The 18,927-nt window shown below is 30.5% G+C and overlaps 2 protein-coding genes across 2 annotated transcripts; one reads left to right on the forward strand and one right to left on the reverse strand.

Moving 5' to 3' along the window:
• Nucleotides 1-263: 263 nt before the first annotated feature.
• LOC102578254 (uncharacterized) lies at nucleotides 264-2,936 on the forward strand. Its single transcript, XM_006339080.2, has 4 exons — nucleotides 264-411; nucleotides 1,144-1,289; nucleotides 1,394-1,556; nucleotides 2,533-2,936. Exons 2-4 carry the CDS (start codon nucleotides 1,152-1,154, stop codon nucleotides 2,730-2,732), a joined length of 501 nt encoding a protein of 166 aa, XP_006339142.1. The 5' UTR covers nucleotides 264-411; nucleotides 1,144-1,151; the 3' UTR covers nucleotides 2,733-2,936.
• A 978-nt stretch (nucleotides 2,937-3,914) lies between these two features.
• On the reverse strand, nucleotides 3,915-8,942 carry LOC102578582 (B3 domain-containing protein At2g36080). Its single transcript, XM_006339081.2, has 3 exons — nucleotides 8,250-8,942; nucleotides 7,206-7,489; nucleotides 3,915-4,361 (listed from the first exon to the last, which is right to left on the reverse strand). Exons 1-3 carry the CDS (start codon nucleotides 8,848-8,850, stop codon nucleotides 4,311-4,313), a joined length of 936 nt encoding a protein of 311 aa, XP_006339143.2. The 5' UTR covers nucleotides 8,851-8,942; the 3' UTR covers nucleotides 3,915-4,310.
• Between the last annotated feature and the right edge of the window lie 9,985 nt (nucleotides 8,943-18,927).

The following is an 18,927-nucleotide window of genomic DNA, read 5'->3' on the forward strand; positions in this document are numbered from 1 at the left end:
CATAAAAAAATGTATCAAAATATTTTCAAATACATTTTATTTATTTAATATGTTGCATACGATCTACAGGCATAATAAAAATAATTTTATTAAATACCAAAAATTATAAATTGAAGACCATTAATTACTGGGTGATTGTGAAGATGGACCTTGATTAGAATTATTAAAATATCATAATTTTGAATTTTTACTCTTTTAAGTTAAAAATTGCTTGATCTCTTGTGAAACGGAGCGCCGATAAATATAAAATATTTATCAAAATTTACACTGGCAGTAGGAATAATATAATTATAGATTTCTATAGTTCACATTTTCATTATATTTGTCACTTCACCAGATTTGAATGAACGAAGGTGAGGCCCCAGTATCCATCTTTCCCCAATCTCTTTTGGCGGAGCTGCTTCACTACGGGTAAGTTATCGGTAATAATTATGCACATTATTGTAAAAAAATTGGGTTAGTGGAACGAGAAATAGAGTAGGGGGATTACAAGCTGCGAAATCATATCTTAAGGTGAAAATTCAGGTAGTTAATCAACTGAGCAACTGAGATTTACCTCTAATTGTGCATGTTGGAATAAGAATTGTGTACAGTTTATTTGTGATGACAATGTGTTTGATGATTTGCCTGAAAGAGAAGATACACAAACATGAACTAAATGTGATATTTTTGGAATGAAGTGTTGTGCACTGGATGTATTTTGTATACATGATTGAACTTGCAACAAAGCTGATCTGTTTGTAGTTCCATAGGCATTCTGTTTTAACAGAGAAGTGTGTGTAATTATTTCCTTCATTGGTAGATTGTTAACATCAAACAATTTATTTATAAGTCTCATAAATGACTTTAGGATGTTAGAATTGATTTCGTGATGAACGTAGGAAGACGGTTTGATCAAGGAGACATATTTTGATTCATCGTGATTTTTCAATGACAGTTAAACTAAATTTCTCATTCTTGCACCCTTTCTTCTGTTTTATTTCTTATGGAAACTAACTAGTTCTTTGGTTAGCGAGAGAACTAGTTACTGTAGATTGTTTATTTCTTACGTTGCAACCTGTAAACGGTTATTCACGTGTGTATGTGTGTTGTTTGGTCATGTACTAACTCTGAGTTTACGCATTACATGTAATGGTACTTCAGGACTCAAAATGAAGGTGAAGGTAGTTTGGAGGAAAGTATCTGATTATGTTCGATACGATCTGAAGGAGATTGCTTTTCCTTCATCTTTACCGGACCCTCCTCACTTCAAAAAACGTAGGAAACTAACTTTGAAGGAGCGCTATCTTGTGAGTGTTTGCTTTATTTTTCTTTCTGCTAAAATCTTTTGGTAATGAATTTTTATGATGCATTTATCAGTAATTACTGTCTAATCTTGGTAGTATTGATTCAGGTGCTTAAGGAAGCGTCTAGGCTTTATGCTGCAAGCTGGGTGAGGGACATTGGTCCTGAACTTCGGCCCAATGATTACAAAAAGAAGCGTGAGATTGAAGGCGAGTTGGATGGAGGGAATGGAAACGGAAAAGAGAAGGAGCCCTCAACATTGGAGGATTTAGGTAAAATATCTTACTAGTTGTCTTTCATGTATGATTGCTTTTTTTCAATTAAATACACGGAAACTTTAGATATGCTGGATCAATAGAGGTACTTTTTGACTCAAAATATTGTAAACGATATGTCCGTATATACATTCTTCCTACTTCTTTCTGGTTTGAATGGTGTGAGTCAGTGATATTAAAAGCAAAAAGTGCAAAAAAGTGACAAGGTCTATAGGGCTTGAAGTGAAAAGTGAAGCGCATGTTTCCTTAAATGAAGCACACAGTTGTTGTTTGCGATTATAGTTATAGTTTCTTGCTTTACATATATGATTATTTGATTTGTCTTTCGTTCCAGTGTTATCGTTTGTCCTGTATGTTGATTTCATTACTGAATTTCAGCTAGTCACTTTTTTTTCTTGACCGTCCACATAGTCTTCTTGGATGGAATTATAAGTAGGGTGTGTAAGCAGTCATGAATAAGTGTATTCTATTTTGATCCTTTTAAATTTTAACCTAATCTCTGAGGTCCTAGTTCTTGAAACTCAGAATGAGATATGATTATATGCTCCACAAATCACAGATAATCATAGCTTGTATACTCCCAAATCCCAACGATTTCATCCTCAAAAATTTTCAGTCGCGAACCCTTAAAGCTGAAAGCTTGGGTGACTTTGAGGATGTATTCCTGGATTGACTTAAAGTTCTGTTATTTTAAATTATCCTCAGTAGTTTAGGTGTTAACAATCACGTAGCCTCTTGAGAACTTTGCCATGAGATTTTATTTTTCTGCAATGATTCTGTTATAACATGCTCCAAGAAGCTTTATATCTTATTTTCACGAAAACTCTGCAATAATATATGTTGAAAATCAACAGACTTATTGGTTTTATCCAGCTAAAGTTTCTCCCTAGTACTTTCTGTACATAAATCATTTCGGTCATGTTAAAATTGTTTCTGAATTGAGTTATGAAACAACTGCACGTTTTGTCCGTAGCTGTGGCTGCAAGAGGCGGAATGGAGACACTACGACCAGCACTGCAACGAGTTTACATGACGAGAGCTTCTGCATATAAAGATGCACTTAAAAGTTTCATACAAGGATATCAAGAAGGTATCCAACAAACAATGGAGAAAACTAAAGACTCGAAATCTTCCGAAGACACTGATGCATCCAATTCCAAAGGACCAACTTGAGTTCTAATGGACAATTTGTGAGTTATCTTTTGCAATACCTACTGCAAGAACTTGTTCGATGTCCTCCCTTGTTTCTTTCGAGTAATCACATTAAGGAGTATCTATTTCTCATTTTTGTACATAACTACGGTGATATAAGGAATGATATTTACATGAACAATACTCGGGTATGCTACCAGCTTCTGGGCGCTCTCTTTCTGTTCATTTTTCCTTTTGATTATCTTCTTCTTTCCAACACATATTGGTAGAGTGATTTCATCTTATCTAAGTCTTGTGGCAGAATTACTCGATACTTATATCGGTTAGAAGTAATAGTCGAAATATGCACAAGATAATATTGACACCATCACTAGTAATAAGAGGAGAGGGAGGCTGGTTATTAGCACCTTTGATCCTTTTGGGTTGCCAGACCTTGGGTAGCTAGTGGCGCTTCGTAATGGCTTGTGTATAGTCCAGCGACTCTCTTTGCTTATCTCATCCACTAAACTATCGAGACAAGTTCAGAATGTTACCTTAGCAGAAACTAGTTTGTTCAGTTACAAGCTTTCTAATAGTCAAATTGTGATAGAATCTAAATTGCTCAGACTCTCCAAAATTGTTGCCGCACCCGTGTCGGATCCTCCAAAAATGCACTACTTTTAAAGGATCCGACACGCCTTCAATGATATTTTTGAAGAGTCCGAGCAACATTAGGATAGAATGAAATAGATTAGTGTACTGTTAGTAAAGTTTGATGGAAAAGGTCTGTGATTTTTACTTTTGACCTACTTCTTGAGAATTGAACTTAGAGTTCACAGGTTAGATTGATGAGTCTTTTCAACAGTTTTTTCATAGGAATCATCAAAACATACAAGTAATAGTAGTACATTGAACAGAGTGTTGAACAAAATGAATTAAGCTGTTTAAACTGTTAGTTGCTTTGAATAGATGTCAAATAGTATTCCTAAGACACTGTGTCTGTCACTGACAACAGAGTACACTGCCATCTTATCAAAGAAACTAAGTCTCCACCATATTTCTTCTTGGTGAAGAAGCCCTAGGATTCTCGATTTGACTCGATTTGCGGTTTGGTTCGGTTTTCGGTTTGGTTTTGTACACCCGTAATTTTATTGATGAATATATTAATTTTGTTGGTATTTGTATCATTGCAAAACAACTAAAATATACAAAAAAAAAAAAAAAAAAAAAAAAAAAAACTCCTTTATCTATATATTCTTGAAATTGTTGTAAACAAACAATTACGACTTTGTCTCAATCTCAAACAAGCTGGGATCGACTAGATTTTTGTAAACAAACGGCCTCATTTGGGCGTTTGTTTACGTCAATCTATACTTGGATGTCCCACCTCAGCTGTCCAACTACCCACCCCCTGAAAACACTGATGTTTCTTTCAAAGTTCCAATTTCTTTTCATTTACTTTCCCCCTGGACTTGGAGTTGATTTACATCACCTTTTTGGGAGAGCAAGTAGCCAGAAAATCTGGGATTTTAATTTCCCTTTTGAATTTTCTTTTAATTGCTTGTTTTTTATATTCCAAGTGGCCCATAATGGTCAATCCTTATGTCACATCCACAGATCTTATCCCTGGTGATATCTCATCTGATTGACATCTCTTGAGTGATCCATATCCTGTTACAACGACCATACAGTATAATTATTAACAATATACTATAAAAGAAAGGTTAGATATGTGCATGTGACAACCCCCAATCTGCACCTAAGGGTGTGGCTTCGTGGTTAATGCACTGAGTTGAACATTATGAGGTTTCATGATCAATTTTCAGCATAGATAACACCAGGTGATTTTTTCCAATCTATTTTATTTTGGTAGACAGAGTTACTTGAAACGTGTTTCTAGGGGGTGACACGTATCCCGTGGAATTAATCGAGTTGTGCACAAGCTGGCTTGGACGTTGCAGATATTTTTTTTAAAAAGTATATGACCATCCGTGTCTGAACCACTGGTAATTTGGTGATAGAGATAGCTATGTATTCAATACACCATGGAAGTTCCCAACTAACTTTATTTCAACTTCGATTGTGGAGCAGTATTTTTGCTTCATGTTAAAGGCTTGGAAAACGTCATGCATTTGACTTTACCAAAAGGGCCTTTTTCGAAATCTCTTTGTTGAAGAATTATGGTGTATATACAAGGTTAAAATTAATATTTTGCCAATATATAGTAGGTATGAATCCCTTTTAACTTACGCATATTCATATTTTGAATCATCTTAGTAAAAGTCTCCGCCATTGATTATCTAAATCTTACTCCTGTTATATTTCTTAGTCATAATGAACTTAAATGGCCCAACAAGTCTTTCTTCGATAGTGGGGAAATTGGTTAGTCAATTTCAAAAACCTCAAGTGTTAGCTAGGCATGAAAAGAACATTACCTAGCTACTACAAAAAGGTATTCTCTCTCAAAAATGCTGTATGATGTCACTACCCAAGCTAAAATAATACGCCTTTGATTTCATTTTATGTGAATCTAAAATATGGTATTGAAAAGTATAAAATTAAATGTTTTCAAATATATAAGAAAAGAAAGTTTTTTTTTTTTTAAAACATGAGTTATAAAAAGTAGGATAGAAGTAGTAAAAAATACCCCTAAACTCAGCGAGAATTACCAGTTTCAGTCTCAAACTATTGACATTCTTAAAAAAACACCTATTTGGTTGACTAACTGAACTTAAAATACACCCCGTTCTTGCAACATGAGTGAAATACACCTCTAAATTCTCACCAAGTTTAGGGATGTTTTCAACATTTCTCTGTCTTTTTTATTAAGAGTCTCGTGCTCCTACAGGAGTTTGATATCACTTGCTATGTCATTTGACAAATTAGGAGTGTATCTATATACTTTTCATGGATGCTTTTAATACTTTTCTGTGACACGAGGGAAGTAGTAGACATTAGTTTTTGATATGCTAAGTCACAGAGTTTGATTTGATTCCTAAAGAGAAGTCTGACTCTAGTGGTGAGCAGAAAAGTTAACTATATAATATGAGGTTTGATCCAAAATATCTTATGGTTGGTTGAAGTTTACTTCAAGTTGCCTGGTAAGTTGTATGATAGTCAGGACCACATACCAAATTATTATAAAGATATATTATGGCCACTATTCATAATCATTTTATTCCCAATGTAATTCTCCTTTCACACGACTCTAAACATGTGAAAAACACAAAAGTAATATAGGAAGAAGAAAAGAAAAAATTCCTCACATTTGTGCTAAAAAGGAAAGAAGGAAAAGATTAGAGAAAAGTCCTATATACAAGGTTAAGGTACGGGTACATTTGAATTCAATAATTTTGATAAAATCATGAATATTTATAAAAAAATATATAATAAATTTTAAATTTTGAATCCCCCTGCACCCTGCTGTCCCAATTTATTTGGCATATTTTTTTTAATATGCATTGAAAAGGTCACTTACATTTAGAAAAATTAACCTTTAAATTCTTATTTTATCTTTGATAAGATAATTTATAGTTATACTAATAATAATTTTTCACATCAAATAGTGTCACATAAATTAAAATGATTGTATTATTATTTTCAATAGACCCTACAAGAGAGAGAAAAATGAGGATATCTCACATTAAACCAAAAATATGGGAGTAGCAAAATTCTCAGAGGGTTGCTAAGTAGTTCTCTAGAACACGCCTATTACTATTTGTCCATATCTATTTCTTATCTTCTTAAAAAATAAAATAGTTTCGAAAACGACATTATTGAATAACGTATTTATTGTTCATTTAAAAGCTTAATAAATATGGTTTTTTTTTTTATCGTTTAATCAAATATAGTTTGAGATGCTCATCTCTTGCAAGTCTAAAAATTTTGACCTTTACAAAAATCATAAGCTATAAGACACGAGAACTAAGATTTTTCTTTATCAGGAGAGACAAAAGGATCAATATGTGTTCTCACTTCTTCTTCAGAGTGACTCGAACACCCAATCTACGGGAGATGTTGAAGGTGCTCAACTACTTTAATTCATTCTATCTTGATTTTGTAAATTGACAACTAATATGCGACAAAATAAATATTTAGTACCCAAACCTAACCTATTTATAGAGATGGAATTTGAAATGAGGAAGAGGAAGTAGTTGTTAGCTAGTTGAGCAAAGAAGATAGCACAAATTCCAAAACAGCTTACATAAATTTATAACAAGTAGCAAAATTGATTGCTGCTACATAAGTAGCACATTACTTGTTCAACTACACTACTATTTTTATGGGTTTTTTTTACTTTTTGTCCCCTATTTCTTATTTAACTAATAATACACATGTTAGCTAGCTAGGTGCACTGTATTTTAAGAATTAAAAAAATATCAACTAAGGTGACTGTAGAGTACGTATACATCTGTCTCATTAAAGGAAACACGAATATTTTTGTCAAAATATCACTTAATTCATGTTCAAACACGGAAAAAGTTCAAATTTTCATTAATAAAATAAGGAGCGTACCGTGTTGTAATGATGGTTATTATTATAGGATGAAGCTGGAGGAGTAGCATGAGGATTTGAATAATGGACTTGGTATTGGTAATAGTGTTGACCAGCTTGTGACTGATAGTACTCCTGACTTTGTTGGTGATGGTTCGATGATATTGAACCATCTGGGGTTGATGACTCAGACCATGAAGACGAGTCATCAACCTCACATTCTAGGTTCACACCAAACAACCTTACTTGCCTCCTTGTGTTGTTCCCATTTGGTGTTGTTAATTGGTTGTGCATTACTCCTCTACCTATACATTAATCAAGAACCAAATCAATAGATAAGCAAAAAAAACATAATTAATCGAGTGAGATTAGTAAATATTGTGTATGAGAGATACGAGTCATGTATTTATTAGTACAAATTAAATTTTACTTTTATAATCATACTAAGCTAGAGTTTGGTCATAGATTTTGAATTAAATTTTGAAATATTGTCTTTTAAATTTATTTGGTCATGAAATTTGATGTTTCAAGGAGTGTGCTTCCGATTTTCTCGGTGCTTGAAACAATTCTATCTTCTCCATATTATTAAATCTTTAAAGTTAATAATCTATAGGAGGAACTAATGAAATCAATCACTAGCTATCGTTATTTTTCAGTTTTTTGTTGAGGTGTATCCTCAAATTTCCTCTGAGATAGTTTTTAGGAGAAATTTTCACTTCTACTCGCAAAATTTTAAAATAATTTTAAGTAAAATGAATATTCAAACATAATTTAAATTTCAAAACTTTGAATTTTCAAATTTCAATTTCAAAACTCAAATTTTCAAATTTCAACTTTAAAATATACGACTAAATTTCAAAAGTCGAATTTTCAAATTTTAACTTCAAAATATACCGACAATGGGGAGCTGACACATGAAAAAAATGGGGAAAAAAAAGGAAGATACGTGTAGCAGTTGTCTGCATGTAGGTACAGTTCAAAAATCTGAAAAAAATGAAGGAAAAAAAGAAAAGAATTAAAGACATTTTCAATGCGAAAGGTATGTATTGAAGAAAAAAACACAACCTGCGTGAAGAAAGTCGGTTTGGTACGGAACACCTGCCGACGGAAACGGATGCACCTGCCCCCACCCACCGCCACCTCCCGGCGGAGCGACGGTGGTTGCAGCAGCGGCAGCGACGGCGTCACCGTTCTTCCTCCTCCATCCAATAAATTGCCGGTCACCGTCAACCCGATGTCGCTCAAACAAAACAACATCACCGGCATCTAATTTCTTCTCCTTCACGAAACGGCTCCATCCTTTAGTCAATACATAGCTCTGGCTACTATTCCAATACGAATAACGAAACTTCCATAATTTCCCCAATTCATCTTCAAAACTTAGTAAAAAGCCCTTTTCACCTGAATCATTAATCGAATCATTAAGAGGAAAGTACTTTTCCGCGTTCTGTTTTGGGATAACTAATCGATTGAGCTTCCCAACGTCGCTCGGCGTTAATGGCTTCTCGAACAAATGCTCTTTGGGGATTTCAATTTCTTCTAATTGATTGCTGTTTTGCTTCGGAGGAGACGAAGAATTTCTAGATGATTCTTCCATGAAATTGTAGTGTTCACTGAAAAAATAGTTCTGCTGAAAGTTTTGTGAAGAAAAATGGGTTATGGACATGTCTCACAAGAAAGAGATGGGAAGATAAAAGGGGAGAACAATGGGTTTATAAATGACGTAGGAAATGTGAAAGCGGACAGGTAGGAAAACTATATCTAAACGGATCTAAGGCCTGATAATAATTTGTAAGATAAAAGAGGAGCTAATCAGATGATAAATATTTTTCATCTCGGATTTTAAAATTTTGAATTCATTACGAAAAAAGAAAAGAAAAGAAAAAGTTTAATATATACTCTTTCTGTCCAACAATACTTGTCACTATTGACTTTGCACATTCTTAAGAAAATATAAATAGAAGATTAATTTTACTATATCAGTCTTTGATATAATCAATATAATGTTTTGAAAAATGTAATAGGAAAATGACTATAATAAATATTATTGGACATCTCAAAATAATATAGTGAACTATTATTGAAGGAATGGAGTATAAGAATCAGAAAGAATAATATGTATTCAAATCTTATTTCACAAGGTGCAGGAGTCAGGAATAAATTTCAAATATAGTAACGTAAAAGGGTTATAATGTGGTAATTATATCATCAAAATTAAATAATGATACAATTATTGAAGGAATAATAGATAAATTATGCTTTTTTTTAAAATTTGGTTTCATTTCACTTTATGTGCTTCAATTTTAAATTTGTACAAACAGACATTTAAACTTGTATAAAGTGAATAAATTGACATACACAACCTTCCTATGTGATATTCTACGGAAAAATTTGTGCCCTACTTGACTTCTTACGTTTATTATGATATAGGAAATTACTTATATCATAAACAAAAGTTTAATCAAATATATTTGAAATTGAATAATCTCATATTTGACTTCAAAATTATTAATTAAACTTTATTTCATGAAACAAAGGACGTCCCCTTATGTTTTTTAGGTGTGGAACCAAAGGACCCGTTATTTTATTTTTGAAGAAGCAAGAAATTAATTTCATAAAGATGAAAATGAGAGTGAGATATGCAAGTACAACAGTAGGTTTATTAAAGTTATTTGAGTGATAAGAAAAATCATTGTATTCACTACAATTTAATTAACTGTTCAGCAAGTAAAACTATTTTAAAAAAATAAGTGTTATTTTAATATATTTTTCCATGTTTATTAAAAAAAAATACAAAATAATATTATTTACTAAGTTATTTTTATTTACTAGGGGCATCATTTGGTAAGGGACATGTGTGTATACAAATAGTCCTCGATATAGTATATTAATAATATTTGTATTAGTTATATTGAGATTATATCTTATATACGTTTTGATTTAGTTTATTGAAAATATATGCATTGCATAAGTTTTAAAATAAATTATTTGTTTATAAAATTATCCTCCACAAATATGGTGAAAAGTATGTGAAAAGTTCGGAAGGGTAATTGTGTTTTTACTGATGCTAATGTGTGCATTAAAAATGCTTGTGTTGCTAATGCCATGATTTTTCATGCAACAGTTATACTAGTGATGTAGCTACATGACTAAGGGTGATCACTCAAATACCCTTCGTCGAAAATTTTTATGGACAGATAAAAATACGACATATGTAGGTCAAAACTAAAATAATCTTTTAGAGATATATATGTTAAAGTTTTGAATATCCTTAGTATGATTTCCAGGTTCGCTATTGAGTTATACTTAGTATAATATCAATTATAGTATATAACTAATGCTTAGATTCAAAAAGTGTATTAATTAAAAGAAGAGGTTTTTTAATTATTATATTAAATTTTTAAAGCATTAATTATTATGGAACAATTGGATTTGCTAAAACGATACATACTTTGGGTCGAAGGAACATAAACACATATAATTAAACCTCTTTATAATAACAATATTTGCCTAAAAATTTAGCGACTATTATAGAAAGATATTGTTAAACATCAATACTAACATTTGACATTTAGCTCTCATTAAATGTTATAAACAAAAATACGTAAATTAGAGAGAGTGAATATAAAAGAGACAAATATAACATACTTACGTGTATAATTCACCTTCAAACCAATTATCTACTATCACTATATTTATTTATTTTTGAAAAATTGTATGAAATAGCAAACTATTAATTCAAATTAAATGTTATAGCCATAGTTTATTTTATTTGTAATTCGCAACAAACATCATATTTTTTTGCCATCTGGTTCGGTATACAATTAGCCATTTTCGATATACAATTACACATTCAGTTTACAAATATATAAAATGTGTTTGTGTTTGTATAAAGCGAGAGAAAAGTGTATATACAAATACAAATACATATATTTTCGTCCTATACACTTATAATTATACATATGCAGATTTTATTATACAAATTACAATGTATAAATGAATTTATACAAAACTGAACAATTTGTATAAAATTAGATGTATCTAGAGAATTATACAAATCAAAAGCTTCATAGCAAACATAAAATTTGTTATGGTGCGCAATTATGCAAACTATAGCTACAACATACAAATGTGATTTTTATGTTTGTTATATGTGAAAGTTACTCTTTTTTTTGTTGATTTCCCATCCGATGTTCGAAGCCCACATTAAATCTCTAATTAAATTTGAATCACGCTCCGCAGGACCAATAACGCTTCCAATAAAATTTTCTTCATGCCCAGCTCGACCTACTACCACTATGTTCTACGTGAACCCAATGAAGTAGTAACAGTAAAAGTAGATGGATATAATAAAACTTTAAAAAAAAGTATAGTATAATTAAATTATTTGGCAAAGAAACAAGCCAAACAGGGACCATGCTACTATGTTTGCTGGCTTGTGGGCAGGGGGCCAACCAGCTGACACCTGTACCAAATCCTTCTAATCCAACGAAAGGCCAAACAGAGGGCCTCTTCGTATTGTGTCGTGTGTGTGAGTGTGTTTCTTTTAATTAAATACGTTGGGTTGAAAGAGGAAATAGAGGAATCTTTCTATCGATGAAGTCTGAATTCTTCATCTTAATTGTAAAAAGATTGAGAAGTACATCAAGTGAACTAGTCTTCAATCCCTAGGGATTAGGGAATAGCGAGGAGGATAGCATCTAACGTTGAGAGTTTGAGTGTGAATCTAATGAAAAATAGGAGATTATGAATACGTTTTTTAAAGTTACATTTTCATTGATTATTTAGTTAATTATTAATTAAACTCAAAAATCAAATTGATATATCAATACAAAATTGTTACATCAAGTGAACTAACCTTCAATTCCAGTACAAAACAGGTAGAAACTCAAAAAGGGATTAGGGTTTAGCGAGGGAGGCAACACTTAACGTTGAGAGTTTGAGTGTGAGTCTAAAGAAAAATAGGAGATTATGAATATGTTTTCTAAAGTCACATTTTTATTGATTATTTAATTAATCATTAATTAAATTCAAAAAAATTGATAATCAAACTGATCGATAGATCAATGCAAAATCATTAAATTATTAATATTTTTTTCGATTTGATTTATTTATGTACCACTATTTCATGGCTAAATGGAAAAACTCACGTGAATAAAACTTATTTTGGGCAGGTAGATTCCAAAATGCCTCTTTTCTTGGTAGGAGACCTTATATTAACAAACAAAATTAGGAGAATTTCAAGAAAGACAATGTTTGCTATAATAAATAATTCAAAATTACACGCGTTGGATCGTAAAGCAAAAACTTGTACTACCCACTAGATCTACTTGTAAAAAATAATAATAATCCTTCTAGTATTTTCCTGCAGAAATAAAATAGTTAGTCAACAATTTTCAAAGTTTGATTATAAAAGTTGGCTGAATAAAAACTCGAAAATGATTAAAATATGAGGAAAATTATCTTGTATTAATCACTTATTAGTTTTGGAATTCATAAATTATTAGTTTAGTCCTTAAACTATCGACAGTTTTAAAAATATTCTTCTACTTGACTAACTAAACTTAGATATACTCTCGCTATGCAACATAATATAGCAAGTGGTCTCAAACTCTTGTCGGAGCATGAGACTCTTAATAGAAATCGAGAGAAGTGATGAAAACACGTTTAAAATTGACGAAAATTTAGGAGTGCATTTACTCATGTTGCAAGATTAAGGGTGTATTTAAATTCAGCTAGACAAGTAAATAAGTATTTTTAAGATTGTCAATATTATTTTGGGATAAAACTAACAACTCGTGCTGAGTTTAGAAGTGTTTTTAATATTTTTCTCTTACTACTAATAATACATCAAGTGAAGTTTTATAAAGATGTATAAAAAGAATAAAGTCTTTGCATTTTTACCTATATCTCTTGACGTCAGACAAATTATTTTCGATAGACCAACTAATAGCTATATCTAAAAAATATTCATCATATTTTAAAGAAGGATGAAAATTTGGAATTGTAGTGGGTAAATTGTGTCACGACTCACGTGTATGACAGCAACATGATTGACATTTGGCATTTTCCTAGTTGTTGTATAATTAATACTATAAGATGATGAAGCAAATAAAAAGGAGACAAAATTAAAAGAGAGAAATCCCTAGATCTACTTCACTTTCCAATAAGCACAAGCAAAATAAATAGAGATAAGATATTGTCCAATCACAACAAACAACTATACTGTATTTTCTTATTTGCCTTGCTGTTTCAATTCCCTCCTCTTCTTTCTCTTTGTCCACATACTACCCCACTCACTATTCACTCCGTCTCAAAATAAATGTTACTTTAGCAGAAAAAAAACTCAAATTTGACTATTATATTAAAAACTTTCTTCTTAACAGTACTTAACTCTCAAGAAACATCTAAGAAATAGGAGTTTTAAAACGTTGAGAGTTGAGAGTAATACGTTATGCCATCAAACATTGTCAACATGTATAATTTGATGTTTACACGCGACATATGCATTACCAACTATGTTATTTAAATTTTTAGTTATTATAGAGTTATTTATAAATTCACTATGCATGTACTCAATAATATTTTGTAGAGTTGTTTAAAAATTTTAATCGTATCGAGTTGCAATGAACAATATTTTTGTAGAGTTCAAGATCAACGGAAGTTTATACACCAATGCACAAAAAGTTTAAGATTTTTTCTCATTATATTTTGCGTGTTTGAGACAAATACCACCTTAACTTCCAGGTAGATTCATAAACTCAACTTTTTTTGCCCTTCAAAATGTTTGCCAAGTTGTTTTTTATAATAGTACATGTTGGGAACAGACACAAATATATATATAATTGAGGTTGTTGGGGAATTTGTTTAATTTATATCTTTATGTATGTACGTTCATTCATGTATAGTTATGTAGTAGACACATTTATGGTGGTATAAGTTAATTAATACCTTGCGATCAAAAAATATATTATGTATATAGAAAAATTGTTTGTAAAATTAACAATTACTTTTTATGATATATGTGTATAATAAATTCGAACATTTTAAATAAAAAGATTGATTTCGTCACTTTAATTATAGGTGACAAAATAAACCCATAAAATTATAACATTCGTATTGATTCAAGTTTGTATTGGTTATCGACCAACTTATTTATTAGCACAATTCATTTCAGCCAAATTTAAATTTTAAATGCAGTCCAAATAGTTCCATTTAAATTTGAATCTTGTTAAAATATTTTTAAAAAGATATATTTTTATTGAATATGTCATGTACTATCATAACAAAGAAAAAATAATATTTGTGTAAAGTACTAAAAAATTATAAAAGATCGAATAAAGCAATTAAAACTTAATAATAATTGAGCGATTTGAATTTCAACTCACTTTTTAGTCAATTTTAGTCTAACTCATTTCAGTCCAAATAACTTTTTAACTGAATTAATAATAATTCACCCATTTATTAAATTCAAAATATTTTGATTAGCTCAATTTTAATTTAACCCGTCGATTTAACACATGTAATCATATCAATCATTAAAATGTATGCATATTTGATATGCTTCATGTCCTTCTATATTTGATTCAGAAGAAAAAGTCAGAAATCACCTCCTTTCATCTATGGCTCCAATTCACGAGCAATCTATAGAATTTCGAGCTTACCATAAATTAATATTATATCGAGAAGATTAGTGTATATAATTGATTTTAAAAAATATATATTTATATTGGCGATATATATTATTTAAATTCTTTAACGATCCATTCTTTTATCTATTTTGTGTCCTGTTTTGACAAGCTATATATTTCATTTAAACGCATAATATAACAACTATGCTTGTATCGAAAAAAGGTTCACGAATGTATAAGCTATAGTAAAAATTAAAACGAATATCGAGCATATATTAATAGTGCTATTATTGTAACAGAATCTAAATGAAACAATTTAGTGTCCAAATAATTAAGATATATATTTATTTATTGTGTTTGTTGATATTGTTTGGTTGTGGAACAGGTCTAATAATTATAATTATAAAAATATTTAATTATAGGTTTACCGTGTTATACTTATTAATTCGTTGAGGATGTGTGTGCTTAAGATAGAGTTTATCTAATTAATAAATTAACTAATGTCTAAATACAAGAGGAACATGATCACAACCTCATGAAATATTTGAGGAAAGTGATGAGCTGAAAAAATGAAAAAAATATTTATTTTTAATTATTCCGTTTGAAAAATTAAAAATAATTCATCGCTTTAGACAATAGTATATCTCTAAAAAATATTTTATTTCGTACCGACAATACCCTTTGTATCTGGACTTGTGCAATTTCCAAGTCAAAAAAAACATCAGATGTGTCTACAGATCAATCTGTGACACTCCCTTACTGAAATCCACACAAAATTGTGTATCTCTGACATAATTTTATCTAATGATATAATAATATAGCAATAATAAGAATCAAAACCAATTGCAACAATAATATATAATCTTTTATTGCTAGTTACTTATAATTATTAGAGATCGATAACAATTAAAAAACAATATTTAAGTGGTGGGGAATTTATAAACGTAGCAGCGTAGGTCAAACAAATAATGACCAATTCCCTCAGCTGATTTCAGACTTATTGTAATTAAAAAAAGTTCTATTATTGTACTTTTAAAAAAAAAATAAAAATTCAGATATTTATATTAAAGTTCGACTAATAAATCGACAACACTCTGTAAAGACATGACACCTGGCCTCTGGGTCTAACTCAACCCTTCATATTAAAGCCCAACTAATTTCAAAATTGACTTACGATACCGAGTCTAACTCAATCCAAAAGTTAGCTCATGATGGGAGGTTTGTCCAAGTCTATAATAAGGAGACCAATTTTCATCCCTCTACCGATGTGGGACTTCTTAACACTCCCCTCACACCCAGATCTCAACTGTCAGACTCTAATACGATGTAAACGTATGACATCTGGGCATAACTCAACCCCAAAAGTTAATTCATGAGGGGAGGTTTGTCCAAATTCATATAAGGAGATCAATTTCCCATCTCTCTACTGATGTGAGAATTCTTAATACACTCTAAACAAAAAAAAGAAGTTATTCCCAAATTTCAAACCCAAAATCTTTTATAAACGGTGGAGAGATCTCAGTCATCCACTATAACCTATATTGATTTATTTTAATTGCTTGTTTCTGACATGTATTACTGAAATACTACAATTTAAAAATATCTGTCCAAAGATTATGTTAGACCGAGAACAATGAATCATAATCCAAATTTTGATACGCATCTTCTGTTATATATTAATGATAAAACTAAGGATTAAAATAATGTAAAACTTTTGAATAATATATTATACTAGTAATTACTTTAATTAGTTCATAAGTGTGTAGATAATGTAGCATCTTAGTATGGTACAATTAATTATTTTCTAACCACTATGTTTATATACTACTAATAACATGTGCCTCATCGAATTACTAGAAGACAGGTAAGAAAATTACTATATACTTCCATAATTGAAAGCCATATTTAATTTCATAATTTAGTCATCTAGCTCATTATATGTTCAGATAATTTAGCAACTAAGTATGGTACAATTAATTTTCTAATTACCATGCTTATATACTAATAACATGTGCCTAATCTAATCAGAAGACAGGTCAAATATTTATATCGACCATTAAAATAAAGTCATTTTAAATTTAGTTTAGCTCACGATAACGTGTACGCAGATAATGTAGCGTCTAAGTATTTACAGTTAATTTTCAACTTAATTAATTACCATGACCATATATTAAATATTAAATAACATGTGTCTCGTCGATTATGAAGATAGATCTGAATTATTTCCAGATTATTAGATTAATGTTCGGTTACTTTGGGATTACAGAAGAATATTCCACTCTCATTATAAAGTGTTGAACAATAATTAGAATAACATAACACAACAACAATAATCATTGTTCTGTTACCACAAGAATGGTGATAGGATGAATATAATCTCCCGCTTCTCTTAAATTAGAGTTACGGGCTAGTTAGTGGCGAAGTCAGAAATTTTGTTAAGGTAATCCAAGATTTAATATATATGTATGAAAAATAAGTTTTGACCGATATATTTTGTACAATTTTCTATATACATAATATAATTTTTTGACGAAGAGTGTCTAATTTGTTCAATTAATCAAATGGGGACCTCGTGAAGAAATGAATTTTTTTGTCCTTTTACAATAGTACGATGACGAAAATGACCTTTTCAAATCTCTTATTATAAAAATTATAAAAAAAACATGGTAAAAAAGGCACAAGTGTGAAGGATCATTCATCCAATTAACACTATATATTTTGGCATTAAATAGTTAAATATCGTATTTCACTATTTGTAAAAATTGAACTTTTATTCTGTATTCAAAATTTAAGAGATGTTTAAAATACTGGTTCAAAATACAACTCAACCAACTTATTCAAACTCTTATTAAAAAGGTTTTTCTTTTTTTATTATTATTTTTATGAATTTCTACTCAAAAATAATTTATGAGACTCTAGTTGGTCAAGTTTTGTTTGACTGTACCTTTTCATTTTGGCTATGAAAATCAAATATATAATTCTTGGATATATCAATTTAATTTTGATATATTGTGATATTTTTTCTTTAGCAATATATAGACTTGATGAGTAGGACCACTATTTCCTTTTCATCATTTTCCCCATTTGAAGAAAATTGATTGAATTTGTCATCCTAACTATTTTTTAAATGTAACTTTCAATGAGGGACAAAAGAAGGTAGTAATAATCATCACTACTAATAGTTGGTGATTGTATACTTTCTATTTTACTTAATAGATAAGTTGAACTCATTAATTGTGTAGCATTTCATTTCACATTTACGTGAGTACCAATTCTTTTAATTATAAATTTCTAAATTTTAAAGTTTGAATTCAAAATCTTTAATTAAGAATGAAGACATCTTATTCAATCTGTCATATTGCTGGAGAGTTGGGAGTGAGTTGTGTAGAAGAGTATTTAAGTAGGTTGTGTTTGGTAAGAAGTAAAACATTTTTTTAAAAAAAATTGGTAGGTAAGTAAAAAATATTATGGAAGATGTGAGTGTCAGATGGTGGGAATGAAGGCTATGGGGGTGGGAGTGAAGATAAGATGTGTTGACGGGTGAGGAAGACACAATTGATAAATGTCAGTATCACTAGTAGAGATTGTTTTCCCTACTTTCATTAGGGAGCTCATTTTCATGAAGCTTGTCTTCCTAATAAAAATATTTTTCAAAATAAGAGAATTGTTCAGATGGTAAGCCCCTTCACTCGAAAACAAAATAACAAAAACAAAGAGTAACTTAGGATTTTGACTATTTTTCACAATATAACCAAAAAATTGGCTGGTTGGCCTAGCTGCTATTTCTTAAAAACGTGCATCAAGTCCTCCAAATATTGGGCCCCACTCAATGCACCAATATGGGGCCCCACAAGATCAATGAGCACCGTCAGCCCCTCTATTAGGCCCATTCTCCATTCTCTCTTTGGGCTTTTCTTGTGTCCACATAAATTGCCTATCGAGTGTGTACATATTTCCTCAACAATCATTTTCAACCTCTCCGACCCAGAGGCGGAGCTAGGTGGAGATTTGTGGATTCGGACGAATCTATTAGTTTTTTCATAGATCTTGTATTTGTATTTGAAAGTTAAATAAATAAATATATAAATATATATATATATATATATATATAT

This window comes from Solanum tuberosum, unplaced genomic scaffold (assembly GCF_000226075.1).
Source record: "Solanum tuberosum cultivar DM 1-3 516 R44 unplaced genomic scaffold, SolTub_3.0 scf00008, whole genome shotgun sequence".
NCBI lineage: Eukaryota > Viridiplantae > Streptophyta > Magnoliopsida > Solanales > Solanaceae > Solanum > Solanum tuberosum.

Coding starts and splice junctions, on each gene's coding strand:
- LOC102578254 (XM_006339080.2), top strand. CDS start 1,152: ATGAAGGTGAAGGTAGTTTGGAGGAAAGTATCTGATTATGTTCGATAC. Junction 1,290..1,393: donor CTTTGAAGGAGCGCTATCTT/GTGAGTGTTTGC, acceptor GTATTGATTCAG/GTGCTTAAGGAAGCGTCTAG. Junction 1,557..2,532: donor CTCAACATTGGAGGATTTAG/GTAAAATATCTT, acceptor TTTTGTCCGTAG/CTGTGGCTGCAAGAGGCGGA.
- LOC102578582 (XM_006339081.2), bottom strand. CDS start 8,850: ATGTCCATAACCCATTTTTCTTCACAAAACTTTCAGCAGAACTATTTT. Junction 7,490..8,249: donor AACCGACTTTCTTCACGCAG/GTTGTGTTTTTT, acceptor ATTAATGTATAG/GTAGAGGAGTAATGCACAAC. Junction 4,362..7,205: donor ATAACCATCATTACAACACG/GTACGCTCCTTA, acceptor TCGTTGTAACAG/GATATGGATCACTCAAGAGA.